Source organism: Achroia grisella, unplaced genomic scaffold (assembly GCF_030625045.1).
Source record: "Achroia grisella isolate CSIRO2021 unplaced genomic scaffold, CSIRO_AGI_Agris_v1 utg768, whole genome shotgun sequence".
NCBI lineage: Eukaryota > Metazoa > Arthropoda > Insecta > Lepidoptera > Pyralidae > Achroia > Achroia grisella.
The window spans coordinates 597779-613471 of NW_026713015.1; the positions used below are offsets into that span (position 1 = coordinate 597779).

Here is a 15693-nt window from a genome sequence, read left to right on the forward strand (position 1 = left end):
CTCAACTCCACCCGACTCCACTCAACTCCACCCGACTCCACTCAACTCCACCCAATTACACTCAGCTCCACCCGACTCCACCAAACTCCACTCTACTCCATTTTTCTCTATTCTATTATATTGTCAACAGGAGAGTATCGACAACACCGTTGGGGAAAGGTATCGGCCGAGCAAAAGGACACTCCGACAAGGATATGAGGTCTTTTATGCAGAGGCGGGCGGCATCCAGAGAGGTGAGTTATTGTAGGTCTTTTTTAATTGATAGTTGCGATATGAATCCCACTTAATAATAAGTAAGTGGTGGAAAATCCTTATCACTTAAGGGTTTAAAAAATAGAAAACACTCAGGGGCGCACTTATCATTTAAGGGTATGAAAAATAGATAGTAGGCGATTCTCAGACCTACTGAATATGCATATAAAATTTCATAAAAATCTGTCATGCCGTTTGGTGGAATATGGTAAGTAACATTGTGATACGAGAAATTCATTATAAAACAAAGTCGCTGTCACTGTCTGTCCCTAATAGTCCCTATGTATGCTTAAATCTTTAAAAACGGATTTTGTAGCGGTATCTTTTTAATACGAGTATATAGAGTGATTCAGGAGAAAGGTTTATATATATAATGCATGTACACCCGGGCGAAGCCGGGGCGAGTAGTTAGTTATATATATGACCTATCCATCTAAATATATATAACTCAAAGGTGACTGACATAGTGATCTATCAACGCATAGCCCAAACCACTGAACGAATCGGGCTGAAATTTGGCATGCAGGTAGATGTTATGACATAGGCATCCGCTAAGAAAGATTTTGATCAATTCTACCCCCAAGGGAATAAAATAGGGGATGAAAGTTTGTATGAAACTTTGTCAGTTTTGCATGCGTAAAGATTTTGATTTTTAGACTTTGCATGCATAACAAATGACGTAAATATTTTCTAAGAAAGAATTTTCATAAATTCCACCTCTAAGAGGATAAATTAACGCAAGCGAAGCCGCAGGCAAAGTCTAGTAATATATAAAGCTGCATTACGGTGACTGACTCACTGATTGACATAGTTGTTCTACCAGAACGAGTGGGGTCGGGACGATGTGTAGGGGAAATATTCCTTTGACTAGGTGACCACGAGAAAATTCCGAAAATTGGGAAAATCCGAAAGTGTGAGCAAAGATGGCGGCTAACTTTGACAGTTTTGCTCGGATCGATTCCGTTCAAAGAGTGATTTGGGACCTCTCAACGGGACCCAGAATATGACGTAAAATAAAAAAAAATAAATCCAAGTTGGCGGCGAGAAAATTATCAAAAACTGATTGAAAATTTTCTAGGGTTTTAAAAACCGAAATTCCCATTGTTATATATACTGGCGATTTCGGTTTTGGGGCATAGGAAAGTCGAAGGACCCGGCCTCTAGGGAAAATTATGAAATTTGGAAAATACAAGATGACCGCACATTTGTGTGTCACGGACTCACAGTCTCACTCTCAATCTCACTCTAAATCTCACTCTCAATCTCACTCTCAATCTCACACTTACACTAACACTGACACTGGCACTGAATCTGACACTGACACGGCTCGAACACTGTCTCGGACACGGACACGGACACTGACACTGGACACGTACTGACACTGACACTCACACTTACACTTACTCTGACACTGAATCTGACACTGACACGAACTCGTACACTGTCTCGGACACGGACACGGACATTGACACTGGACACGTACGTAATTCCATCGGACTTTGACACTGGAGACAGACTCGGCCACTGATACTGACGCTGACACTGTTACTCACTCTCAATCTCACTCACAGTCTCACTCTCAATCTCACTCGCAGTCTCACTCTCAATCCCACTCTCAATCTCACTCTCTTTCTACTCTCAATCTCACGCTCAATCTCACTCTCAATCTCACTGATTGACAACGACAATCTCAAATTCCATCGGACTTTGACACTGGAGACAGACTCGGCCACTGATACTGACGCTGACACTGTTACGCACTCTCAATCTCACTCACAGTCTCACTCTCAATCCCACTCTCAATCTCACTCTCATTCTCACTCTCAATCTCACGCTCAATCTCACGCTCAATCTCACTCTCAATCTCACTCTCTATCTCATTTACAATCTCACTCTCAATCTCACTGATTGACAACGACAATCTCAAATTCCATCGGACTTTGACACTGGAGACAGACTCGGCCACTGATACTGACACTGACACTGTTACTCACTCTCGGTCTCACTCACAGCATTACTCTCAGTGTCAATCACAGTCTCACTCTCAATCTCACTCTCTATCTCATTTACAATCTCACTCTCAATCTCACTGATTGACAACGACAATCTCAAATTCCATCGGACTTTGACACTGGACACAGACTCGGACACTGACAATGACAATGACACTCATACAGACACGGACTCGGACGCTGACACTGACACGGACCCGGACCTTGACACTGACACTGACAATCAGCAACACAGACCCGCAAGCCTCGTGAGGGCCCGCGCATACACGCGACATCTAGTTATAATTATAAAATTGTTTAATAAATTAATTATATAAGTAATATACATATATATTTCTATGTCCAGGTACATTCAGAAGGCGAGACGGTGGGCGGATCTTTGGGTGCGGAAGCTCTTGCAGCTCAAGTGGCGAGGTTTAAGCGCGTCTCGTTGAGGAAACTGCGGGCGTGGAGATCCTGAGTGTGGCGGGTAATATTATTATTGCTAGCTGTTCCCGCGAATTCGTCTGCGTGGAATTTAACTTTATTTTTCTAAAATAAAACTCGTCAAATTGTTTATGGTACGCCCGAATTATAACTAATTCAAATTATTTACACAGTCGTTACGTGTAATTTGAGAGGTTATAAATTTCATTGTGTGCTGTATGCGGAATAATAATAACGGACTGTGTAACTAGCGATCCGTCCCGGCTTCGCGCGGTTGTTTTACAAATCTTTGAATTTCTCGGCTTGTTCTATACTATAACACGCATTTATTGTACACTAGTTGTTCCCGCGAATTCGTCTGCGTGGAATTTAACTTTATTTTTCTAAAATAAAAGTAGCCTAAGTTACTCTTTATTACATTAGCTACCTGCCACAAAAAGTCCCGTCAAAATCAGTCCAGCCATTTCAGAGATTAGCCGGAACAAACAGACAGACAGAAAAATAAATTGTAAAAAATGTTATTTTGGTGCATGTAGTAAAATACGGTTATTTCAATATTACAAACAGACACTACAATTTTAATTATATGTATGTATTACAAATATACATTTTTTTTTATTTATATGATTGTTTCGGTTGTAGAGTGTAGATTAGTCAGTGAAATTACAGGATAAGAGGCGTGACATCTTAGTACTCTGGAATGGCAACCTCTGGAATGTAAATAGGCGACCGTCACCACTTACCATCAGGTGGACGGTAGCAAAGAAGCGAAATTACATTAAAAGTACCAGGAGAACATGAATTTATAGACAATTTGTTGTGAGATAAGTATGGCCAGTGAAATGAGTGTATGGAGACCGGACCGTGTAGACCTCCAGACTGGCGATGTATTAAGGATACTAGGAGCTTCAGATGGTGACGTACTGTCCGTAATGCTATTCATGTATATAAGCGAAGGTTACCACTTACCATCCATCAAGCGGTCACTCAGCTTGTTTACCATTACAATGACAAAAAAAAATTTAAAGTAGTAAGGAAACGAAACTAAAGGTACCAGGAGAACATGAATTTACAGGCAGTTTGTTGAGAGGCATGGCCTGTGAAAATACAGTGTATTTTGTATTAAGGATTCTACGGGCGTTACATGATGACGTAATGTCTGTAGTACTGTTCATGTATATAGGCGACGGTTACCACTTACCATCAAATGGACTGTCAGATTGTTTGTCATTACAATTATATAAGAAATCAGTCTACAAAAAAAGAATAAAATGCTTATGATTTCACGTATTATATGTAGATTGTTAAGTATACCAATTACATACAAAATGAAGCCTAAAAAAATACTTATGATTTTATTGGCTATGGTTTCCAGGTGTTCCGCCATGTTTGTTTTTCCAATTACCTATAAAAGTTTAAAAATAAAATAAATCGTTTATGATTTTGTGGCTTGTGGTTTCCAGGTGTTTCGCCGGCTCGGCACCAGGTTAGCCAACCACCGAGCCTCCCTCTCATCCGAGCTCGGTTCCCTCTGGGACTTCATCCGCATAGATCGCGACAGACGGAGGTCAGCTCCAGCTGGTACCTCCTACGAACCTATACACACAGACACCAAATCCCCAGTAAGGTTAGCCAGGGATCTCCTCCAAGTAGTCCAGGATACAGTCTTCGCGCGAAGATTTGACGAAACTCCAAAGAGATGTCCATTAGTAAAAGAAGAATCCGATTTGACCAGTTCAGAAGAGGAAGAAGGTAATGACAGAAGAATAGCCAATCTAATCGATTTCTTCTTCACTATAGTCAAAAGTCAGAAGGAAGAAAGGAAAGGTAGCAGCGGCAGTTGCTTCAAAAGTGAAGTTAGTCCGACCGATAATAAAATTGAAACGTACATACCAGCAAAAGTTAATACAGAATTAGAACAGAAAATGGAAACTCTGATAGAGTTCTTAGCGTCAAGTGGCTGTATGGATAGAGAAGAAGAAATGTCAACAAGAGAAGATAAGAAGATAACATTAATGGAATTTCTATTCGGACCAGAGGATAGGAAATGGCCTGATAAACCTGTGATTGAAATAAATACAGAACCGGAATTAAATAAAGGAATCAGTTTGTCTGAATCGAATATAAATGTTAAAGATATCTCATATATAGACGAAACTCCGAATGAGGAAAAGAATGAAACATTAGTAGAAATGTTGATTAAATACATGGAACATTATGGTAGTAAAGAAAAATTTAAAGAGCCATCAAAATCAATTTCAGTTACACCGTCATTGTCAGAGAAATCTAAATCAGACGTTACAATTAGTAAATTAGAGACGTTTAGTGATATTAGTAAAACAAAATCGGATTCCACACTAACACAAACGCAAGATACAGTAATCGATTTGCGATCGGAAAGATCTCCTGGCAGTAGACGAATTTCAGAAACAGTTATAGATCTAAGTAATGTAAAACAAGATTTAGAAGGTATATTTGAAGAAGCTATTATAAGAATATATGGTACTTATAATATTCTAAATGAAGATGATATAATGACTGAACAGGAAGACATAGAGAATTTCAATTCGTATACTAAACCACCGATACTTCAATATATACAATACCTACCTTATAGCGTTGAATTGTCTGATATCATAGAAGAGGATGAACCATCCTCAAGAGGTCTAGATAGAAAATTATCTGAAGAAGATCGCATGTATTACATTAAACAAGCAGCCGAAGATTTAGTCGACTACATTGAAGATAAAATACAAGAGCAATTTGAAGAAGAAACCGATTCAGAATACGAATTCGACCTAAGTCTTAGCTTAAAAAGATCATCCATAAGTTTAATAGACTTACGATGTATCCCTGATCTACCGCCAAGTATGATAATAAAACCGATAGTTAAGAAAATCGATAGATCGACATCAACAACGGAAATTTCCGATTCGATATCCGATTTGTCCAGGCGAATCGATTCTGCATCAATGACGGAGGAGACACTGCTAACGCCCAGTTCGGAATTAACGGAGAGAGCTTTGGATAAAATCGAATCGCTACAAAGATTCTTCTCGAAATCTCGTTTGGAAATCATCGATGAAAGCCTGGAAGAGAATGGCGATAGGAGAAGTCCTAAACAGATGTATATGAATGTGGAGATTAGTAAAAGCGATCAAGATTATAGGGCAGGTCAGGCTAGCCTGGACGACGTTGAAGATATACAATATGATAATGATAGGAATGATAACGTAAATGGGAAAAATAATGATTTAGATAAGTGTGAAGTTGATACAAATGATAATGATGTACAAGATGATAAATAAGTCAATAGAAGAAAACAATACGATGATGATAAACATTGTAACGTAAACAATGAAACAAATGATATTTATAAATATGAAGTTTGCATGAATGATAATGATGTACAAGATGATAAATAAGTAAATGGAACAAAACAATACGATGATGATAAACATTATAACGTAAACAATGAAACAAATGATATTTATAAATATGAAGTTTGGATGAATAATAATGATGTACAAGATAATAAATAAGTCAATGGAAGAAAACAATACGATGATGATAAACATCATAACGTAAACAATGAAACAAATGATATTTATAAATATGAAGTTGACACGAATGATAATGGTTTACGAGATGATTAAGAAATAATAGATATTTCTATTGTAGCCATCTTGAATCTAAGATTTGAAGAGTTCTCTGTAACAGACAGTAATGTTACTTAAGAAAAATTAACTCAGAACGATGGTGGAGGTTTTTATATAATTATAAATACTAGAAGAATTATTTCCTCTGAAAGAAGAAAGGAGTAACAACTGAATTTAGAATATCAAGAACTATACGAGACGCTTTAATTATCGACACTGAAAAAAAAATATTAGCTTTTGTGAGAAATTCTTTTTCCAATTTGTCCTTTCGGACAGGCTACGGGCCTAAGCCAAACTGCTTTGTTTAATATTAGCGCATAGAATAAAAATATAAAAAAGTGTATTAATGTCTGTATGCATCAAATCATTGGTAAGCATTCAATTGTATTTTTTGTAATTTATAATGACACAAAAATAGTTTATACTATTTATAGTTTCATTTTTTATTTTAAAACACATAAATATAGCCTATAAGTCTACAGATAATATTTTTTTCAATGTCGATAAACAAAAAACATTTTAGAATTTCGATTCTTTATACTATACCTATATCGGTCACTTTTAGTGACGCGAGAACTAATAGTGAGATTTTTAATATTAAATATATTTAGTGATAATTTAGTAACGTATTGTCATCTCCAAATACTAAGCAAGTAATCACTACGTGTTTATCTACAAGTATTCATAGACAATTTATGAAAAAATGTACAAAAATGGCGCCAAAACTTTTGACATATCATATTCACATTCATTATTCTGTCGGTTAAGGTTTAATCAAATAAAAATACAATTAGCTCATAATATATATCTTATTTATTACAAAAATTAGCGTATGGATATAAAACAAATCTTTGAAATTCTCTGCTTGTTCACTTGTTCACTATAACATGCATGTATAATATACCCTTCTATTTTATGTATAACTAACGAACTGTCAAGGCTTCGCACGGATACATTACAAATCTTTGTTCTTATATTACGCATGTATCTATTACTGAAATCACACTATCCATTGCTGAAAACTGCATTAAAATCCGTTGCGTAATCTAAAATATATAAGCGTACAGAAAGCGGTGGCGACTTTGTTTTATACTATATAAAAATCCCACTTAATAGAAATGTTAAACTGGCAATAAATTACTACTATTTAATAGTTTTGTCCCTTTTTACTAAGAATTGTTGATTTGTTAGAAAATGACAGAAGATAAAATGTTTTTATATGAAAAAATAAGAATAGCAATGTATTTTTTTCACATTTACAGAGAACCTTCTGGATATGTTACCAAATAAACACTTATTCTGTAACAGATTATTTCAGATTGTTTTTATACAGATTTTAAATATAGGCTCAGAGCAATTATTTAATAGGTTTTATAAGAATTATGAGAAGTGAACCAAAATTTAATATATCATAACGTGAAGTGCAATAGCATATGCTGGTGGTCATTCTCCCAAATTAGAGATTAAACACGAATCTGTATTTTTGTAATCATGTATAACTTTAATTGAAAAGAATACCAGCTAAGTTTGTTGTCAGTTCTCATCTCGACAGCACTCCGAACTGACGGTTGATATGACATATCATAAGTCTGTAATAGACCTACGTGAATAATTTGATTTCATACCAAGATTCTTTTATTTTACATCACTTAAAATGCAGAAAGTATACTGGCAGACTTATTGTCAAGTACCTTTCGCGGGAATTAAAAGAAAACCAGTATTAACTGGACCTCTATTTCGTATCTACTGATGTTATAACCAATCCTCAATAGCAATATATTAAATTTGATGGATTTGCAATTGATGAGCCATGTTTCGTTGTTGCAACTGTAGCTACAAAATTGTAGATTTTAATTCCTTATATATTAGAACTATTAGTATAGTTTTTACATAATTAAAATCATAGTATATATTGCATATGAAATCACAACAAAAAATTATGATTATAAATTCACTTATTTGTTATCTAAGTTTTTTTTATATCTAATAGTATATTGGATATCTCTACAATATCGGCTTGTTAGCTACAGCTCCACGTCTTAACTCCGCGGCGTCCATACGCGGAATAATGCGACTCACAATCTGCGTGCTCTACAGAACTACAGTTTAATGAACTCTCTATTCATAATATTACATATACACTATAATGATAACTCTAAAATTAAATAATAAGTACATTTTTTAAATATTAAATTGGAGATGACATTACAAAATATGTTGGTAATGCTCGATGGAACGCTTGCCTTCTAAAATCTACAAATTAATTAAGAATGGCCGCCATATTGAAAAAAATAGGTCGCTTATATAGGCAAAAGGCGCCTACCAGACATACTAAGCAAGTAATCACTACGTTATAAGATTATGCGCTATCCCACAACCCCCGAACCAAATTGTGTGGGACCTTTCAATAGAATCTACTACTAATACTAATAGAATCGACTTTGTTGCTATTATATTAAAGTCTACTTTTAAATTTTGTGATAAGAAATTATATTCTACAGGTATAGTGTATGTCTTTTCAGTAACACTACGTAAATGTCAATTCTATATTTATTTTTTGACCACAATTTAAATTATTCCAAATATAAAATACAGACCTTGTAATTTCAAACAGTTACAAAAACGACAAAAAAAAATATTAAAAACATGACATGCGGCTAAAATATCCTACTATAATAAAAAAAATATATATATATTTTGAGGTTAGTCTCCATCGAGCATTTTCAACATGGCGCAGTACGTATATTTCTAGTAATTAAATTAATGTGTGTTAAAAAAATAATGGAATTATATATATCAAAAGTTGAATTTATATTAAAAAAAATATTATAAATAGATACAGAAATTTTATACTTATAAACGTAACTAAATATATGATAAGGTAATATATTTCAAATAGATTAATTATACTTTGTGTAATTCAATAATTCTTTATGGCTGTTTAAATAGTGAATTCATTTTGTACCATAGACAAGATATGCAACTTCTATTTTTAATATATTTTTTATTTCATTGAATAATTCTCTAATCATATGCATGTTTTATAAATAGTCTGAAATATTTCAGATGCAATTAAAATGGTTAGGTAGATAATAAAAATACAATTTAAATATATTAACTCAATTTTAATTAGTCGTTTACAGTAAATTCGAAATAGAACCATAGAGTAATTTAATAGTTTCTTATGTAACAAATTATTTTCATAACTATTTTCTCTATGGGACATCTTTAAAATGAGTCACGAATTTCAATATCTTTGACCCCTATCCCGTCATTGTCACTGTTTTGTGATACTCTCCTCATCCCAAGTGTGACGAATATGTGACCAACATATGTTGAAAATTTACACCTAGAATGATTAAATTATAAAACAGCGTGTTACTTGCATATATTGGTTTGAAATGTTGTCACGAAATTTGGAACCCCTCTCATCCCTTGTCACAGGGGGCGAAAGGGGATTGTTAGTCATTACTAAAAGATCATCACTCCGCATTTGGAGTGATGATCTTATTGCTAGCAATGTACCATGTCAGGTTGATCTCCACGCGGTTCCCTCTGGATACCATCGTTATAAACTTTTCGTGAATTAATTGACGACCTCGGTGGTCTAGCGGTCTAGCACACCGCTTTACGACCGATGGTCGCGGGTTCGATTCCTCGCACGGCACAAACATTTGTATTCATGAGTATGATTGTTTGTATCGGTCTGGGTGTTTTCTATGTATAATATGTATGTATTTACAAAAATAAAATATCTATGTACATGTATCAGTTATCTAGTAACCATAACACAAGCTTTAGCTAGCTTAACTTGGGTCTAGATGGCGCTGTGTGAATTGTCCTGAGATTATTATTATTATCACAATGTGCTAACTGAACTGACCTCATGCTCATTTTATCATCCTCCACTGGTGCACCGCCAGCGTAAACCGTTAGCGCAGGCGGGTGCACCATTCTATTATCATACATAAAAGAAAACCTTGTCACACTTCGTCACACTTCCTCGAGCCTTTCCGATCCCTAATGTGACGTAATTTATGGATGACCCGTGAATTAATAATTAATAGTATCTAGATTTTATAGTTGAGTTTATTCAAGAAGTAGGTACACATAATAAGGTCCACCAAGCCGAAAGCCTATGATAAAATTAATGAAACAAAATTCACATAGATGATAAAATGATCACCGCGTAATCAACCGGGCGCCTGCGCGCACGTACCTCTCCGACCGATCCCCCGTCCAATTCAAATGGGGATCGATATTACGACGGCCTGAGCCGAGGTTCCAACCCCTAGCGACCGGCCCTCAGACTAAAGTCGTATCCGTCAGACGGGAGTTGGTGAAGACCAACCGCCGGTGGCCGCTCCGTAAGTCCTTGGTTTGGAGTGTCATCTACGCTCGCCCCCTATTGTCCGGTGAAGCTATAAAGGCCAGCTGCGGCCAACAGCATTAGTAAAGTCAGAAAATAAATGATAAAATGGAATAATTCTTCCAAACTACCAACCAGCACTAATTTATTTAGGCTCAAATATAAAAACACAATAAGATTAAATCAGTCGTAGTGATAAGAGCAGACCAGTCCCTACAAGCAGCACTCGTATCTTATGACTATTCAAAAGTGCTTAAATTAAGTTTATTTGAATAAATGATTTTCTATTCTATTCATATTGCGTGGTCATGTGATCAATTTAGTATTGATGTGCGTGATCGATGAAATTTTGAACATGTTGAACCCATATCACAAGTTCTGCTTACCTTGAGACTAGATGGCGCTGTCCAAAATATGATTATTATATTATTACTAGCTGACCCCGCGAACTCCATTTCGAATCAAAATTAAATATGTCAAAGTTTTTTTGAAGTTTAATCTTATATATAAAATTCTCGTGTCACAGTTTTCGCTCCCATACTCCTCCGAAACGGCTTGACCGATTCTCATGAAATTTTATGAGCGTATTGAGTAGGTCTGAGAATCGGCCAACATCTATTTTTCATCCCCCTAAATGTTAGGGGTAGTCCACCACTAAATTTTATTTTTTTATTTTTTAGACAAAATTTTTATTTCTATTTTTTTATGATACAACATACAAAAATACATACAATCATAAATTTTCACCCTTCCATCATCAACCCCTATTTTTTTATACAGCTAGTAATAAATTTCTGAACGCACCCTGTTTGACAGCTACGAACAGTTTGTATGGGAAAATAAAATTGTTGTTTCTATTATTTTCTATGCAATTTTTCCATATTTTACCACCGTTTAAACCTTCCCTGGACCTCCACGAATATTTCAAGACTAAAGTTAGCCAAATCGGTTCAGCCGTTCCCCCATTTTTAGCGAGACTAACGAACAGCAATTCATTTATATATATAGATTACTTTCGTGGATATTCTACCGGCCATTCGGCTTGGTATACCCTTACTAACTCTATATATCAAATTAATTTCACGACCATTACAAATTATTGTAGATTTCATAGTTGATTTTCGTCACAAAAGTATTTATGTATAAATATTTAAATGTAAATTTATTTTTAATGTACATTTTAATGTTTTTAAATTAATGAAGGTAATATAAATGTTGTGTTAATAGGTGGTCTAAAATTATAAACATATAAACATACATACAGATATATAGTACTAACTCGTCTCAGTCTCACCTATTTGCGTGTATTCCTGTCTCACAGTCTTCAGCCAAGCAGCTTGCTTGTAAGCTGTTTCGGTTGTAGGGTGCAGATTAGACAGTGAAATTACAGGATAAGAGGCGTGACATCTTAGTACTCTGGAATGACGACAAATGAGTAGTATCACGGCCGTCACATGATAACGTGATGTAGTGCTGTTGATATATATAGGCGACGGTTACCACGTATCATCAGGTGGTACGTCTGCTTGTCATTCCTATGCAATTCCTCGTTTTTTAAGTCTCTATTTTGATACATCAATCCTATATTTATTAATATCTATACTTTTTAAAATTTGTGATTATCTGTTTTAAATAAGCACCCACTAAATATTCCTGAGTAATCTATAAAAATGAATAATTATTAATTTTCGATAGTGCCACATCTCTATTTAAAAACTGCAAACAGCTGGCAACATAGATAATATTAAATTTGTCTACGACTATAGGTAATGTTACATTTGTCTCCGGTATTAAAAACAGACTATAGGTAATGTTACATTTGTCTCTGGTATTAAAAACAGACTATAGGTAATGTTACATTTGTCTCTGGTATTAAAAACAGACTATAGGTAATGTTACATTTGTCTCCGGTATTAAAAACAGACTGTAGGTAATGTTACATTTGTCTCCGGTATTAAAAACAGACTATAGGTAATGTTACATTTGTCTCCGGGATTAAAAACAGACTATAGGTAATGTTACATTTGTCTCCGGTATTAAAAACAGACTATAGGTAATGTTACATTTGTCTCCGGTATTAAAAACAGACTATAGGTAATGTTACATTTGTCTCCGGTATTAAAAACAGACTATAGGTAATGTTACATTTGTCTCCGGTATTAAAAACAGACTGTAGGTAATGTTACATTTGTCTCCGGTATTAAAAACAGACAATAGGTAAAAATACAAAATAATACATAATTCTGCGCTGTAAGCAATTTTAAAACGCTGAATTATTTATAATGATTACATTATTTAACGGCCTCGATGGTCTAATGGTTTAGCACACTGCTTTACTTCCAATAGTCGCGGGTTCGATTCCTCGCACGGCGCAAACATTTGGTTTCATGAGTATGATTGTTTGTATTGGTCTGGGTGTTTTCTATGTATAATATATATGTATTTACAAAAATATATTTGTATCAGTTATCTAGTACCCATAATACAAACTTTAGCTAGCTTAACTTGGGAATAGATGGCGCAGTGTGAATTGTCCTGAGATTATTATTATTATGTACTGTTTACGAAACAAATATATCCATGTATTTGTATCAGTTGTCTAGTACCCATAATACAAGCTCTGCTTACAGCGGAACTAGATGGCGCTGTGTGAATTGTCCAGGTTTATTATTATTAATGAAGCCTCACCTATTAACACAACGTTTCTATACAACATACTATATTCTTTAAACGCCAAAGAACCCTCGTTGTAAGATATATCGTTGCCTAAAATGTATTTATACAATATGATATTGTTTCATTTTTTCAAAATAAAATATGGTTGTTTAATAACAGTGTATTATTTTCAAACTTTCGTATTTAATATAAATTATTTTAATTATTAATCGGGTCTTAATACGAATAATTTTATGGCAAATAAAAGTTACCTCTCTGGACGTTTCGACTAGGTTGCACTAGCCGTGGTCACGAGCTGACTGGAGTAACAGCGATGTCAATGTAGATAGGTGACAGCAGTTTTTTCATCTACCGTCACTAGATTGTTCAACGAAAGTTCGCGACACACAGCACTCACGGTATCCGTACACTTATTGGCAGATTGTATTCAATTTGGCAGAAAAAATTCAAAAGTCTTATACAATATTTTCTTTGTAAAAAAGCTTATTATAAAATTGAAGAATTTCTAAATGATAATAATGTCTTTGTAGAAAATATCTAACTTAAAATTCATAGCGCTGACAATGTTATCTGATTGAACAGAGATTAACTGCGTAGCGGTTTCTATGTTGATTATCGAATGCCTAATCCTTGTTAATGCAAATATAATTAAAACAATAGTTATTTAAATGAGCAACATACAAGTTTCTCTCTCATTCTTCTTGTGATTAATCTGCAGTCCGAATGAGCGGTAGAATAGAAAAAATGTGACTATTCAAAAGTGCTTATATAAAGTTTATTTGAATAAAGATTATTTATATTTCTATTTCTAAATAATAATAAATCTATTAGTTTAAATGAAAGAAAGGGACTATGAGAAAAGGAAAAATAGAACTCCAGACAAAGAAAATGGGATTTTATAATTAAAACAAATTTTAAATATAAAACTCAAATCATATATTCAAAGTATTTATTCTAACTCAGACAGTCTATAACGAAATACATAATTAACTGTGCCCACGACTTCGTCTGCGTGGAATTGTGACCTTGGATAGCATTTTTAATTATTTAGGCTAATTATATTACTAATATACATGCTCGACATCGTTCTAGCTTCAAAAATTATGAATTTCCATACAAACTTTCAACCCTTCATTTATTTTACCAATTTAAGGGTAAAGGTTTATACAAACTTTGAATGTCATATTTATTTCTTGTTAATCAACAGCCTAAAAAATAAGTTTCAAGCTTATAGCTTTAGAAATGACGATATTTCCATACAACCTTTCATCTCCCCTTTCAACCCCTTACAACCCTTTTTTCGCATTAACAAGATTTTTACAGACTTTTAATGTCATATTTGTTTATATTTAATCAACAGCCTAAAAAATAAGTTTCAAGCTTATAGCTTCAAAAATGACGGTATTTCCGTACAAACTTTCATCCCCTCTTTCAACCCCAAACAACCCTTTTTCGCATTCAAAAGTAGCCTATGTCCTTTCTCAGGGTCTCGACTATATGTGTACCAAAATTTATTTAAATCAGTCTGTAGTTTTGGCGTGAAAACGCCACAGACAGACAGAGTTACTTTCATATTTAGAACTAGCTGACTCGTGCAACTTCGTCTACATCACACTTACTTGACATTTATCATTACATTTCTCCCAATTTACATAATATCTTTTTAAATTATAACCTATATGTTATTCTGATATATAAACTACTAACAGACCCGCCCACGCGTTGCTGTGGCTGAGGTTCTTGAATAAAATAATATTGCGACTATAAATTGAAATGTAATCCTATCGCTCAAGTTGGATCAAATTGCACACAATGTGCAAATCAAATTAGCAATCGGTTCAGTAGTTTAAGCGTCCATTTCGGACGAACAACGTGACACGTAATTTTTATATATAAAAATATATTGACGACCTCGGTGGTCTAGCGGTCTAGCACACCGCTTTACGTCCGATGGTCGCGGGTTCGATTCCTCGCACGGCACAAACATTTGTATTCATGAGTATGATTGTTTGTATCGGTCTGGGTGTTTTCTATGTATATTATGTATGTATTTACGAACAAAAAAAAATTAGCTATGTACTTGTATCAGTTGTCTAGTACCCGTAACACAAGCTTTAGATAGCTTAACTCGGGTCTAGATGGCGCTGTGTGAATTGTCCTGATATTATTATTATTATTATTATATCACTGTAAATTTTCAACAAAATCCGTTGAGTAGTGTTTGTGTGAGAGTAACAAACATCCATCCATACAAACAAACATTCGCGTTTGTATACAGACTTATCCTTACTAATATAAT

The 15693-nt window shown here is 34.5% G+C and overlaps 1 protein-coding gene across 1 annotated transcript in view; it reads left to right on the forward strand.

Moving 5' to 3' along the window:
- LOC131850404 (1-phosphatidylinositol 4,5-bisphosphate phosphodiesterase epsilon-1-like) overlaps positions 1-4234 on the forward strand; it is a 165459-nt gene extending 161225 nt beyond the window's left edge. The window contains exons 41-43 of the mRNA XM_059200616.1: positions 131-233; positions 2611-2733; positions 4154-4234. Of these exons, the coding sequence (XP_059056599.1) occupies positions 131-233; positions 2611-2724 (217 nt within the window). The 3' untranslated portion in view covers positions 2725-2733; positions 4154-4234. The remainder of the gene's footprint in view (positions 1-130; positions 234-2610; positions 2734-4153) is intronic.
- Positions 4235-15693: the final 11459 nt, after the last annotated feature.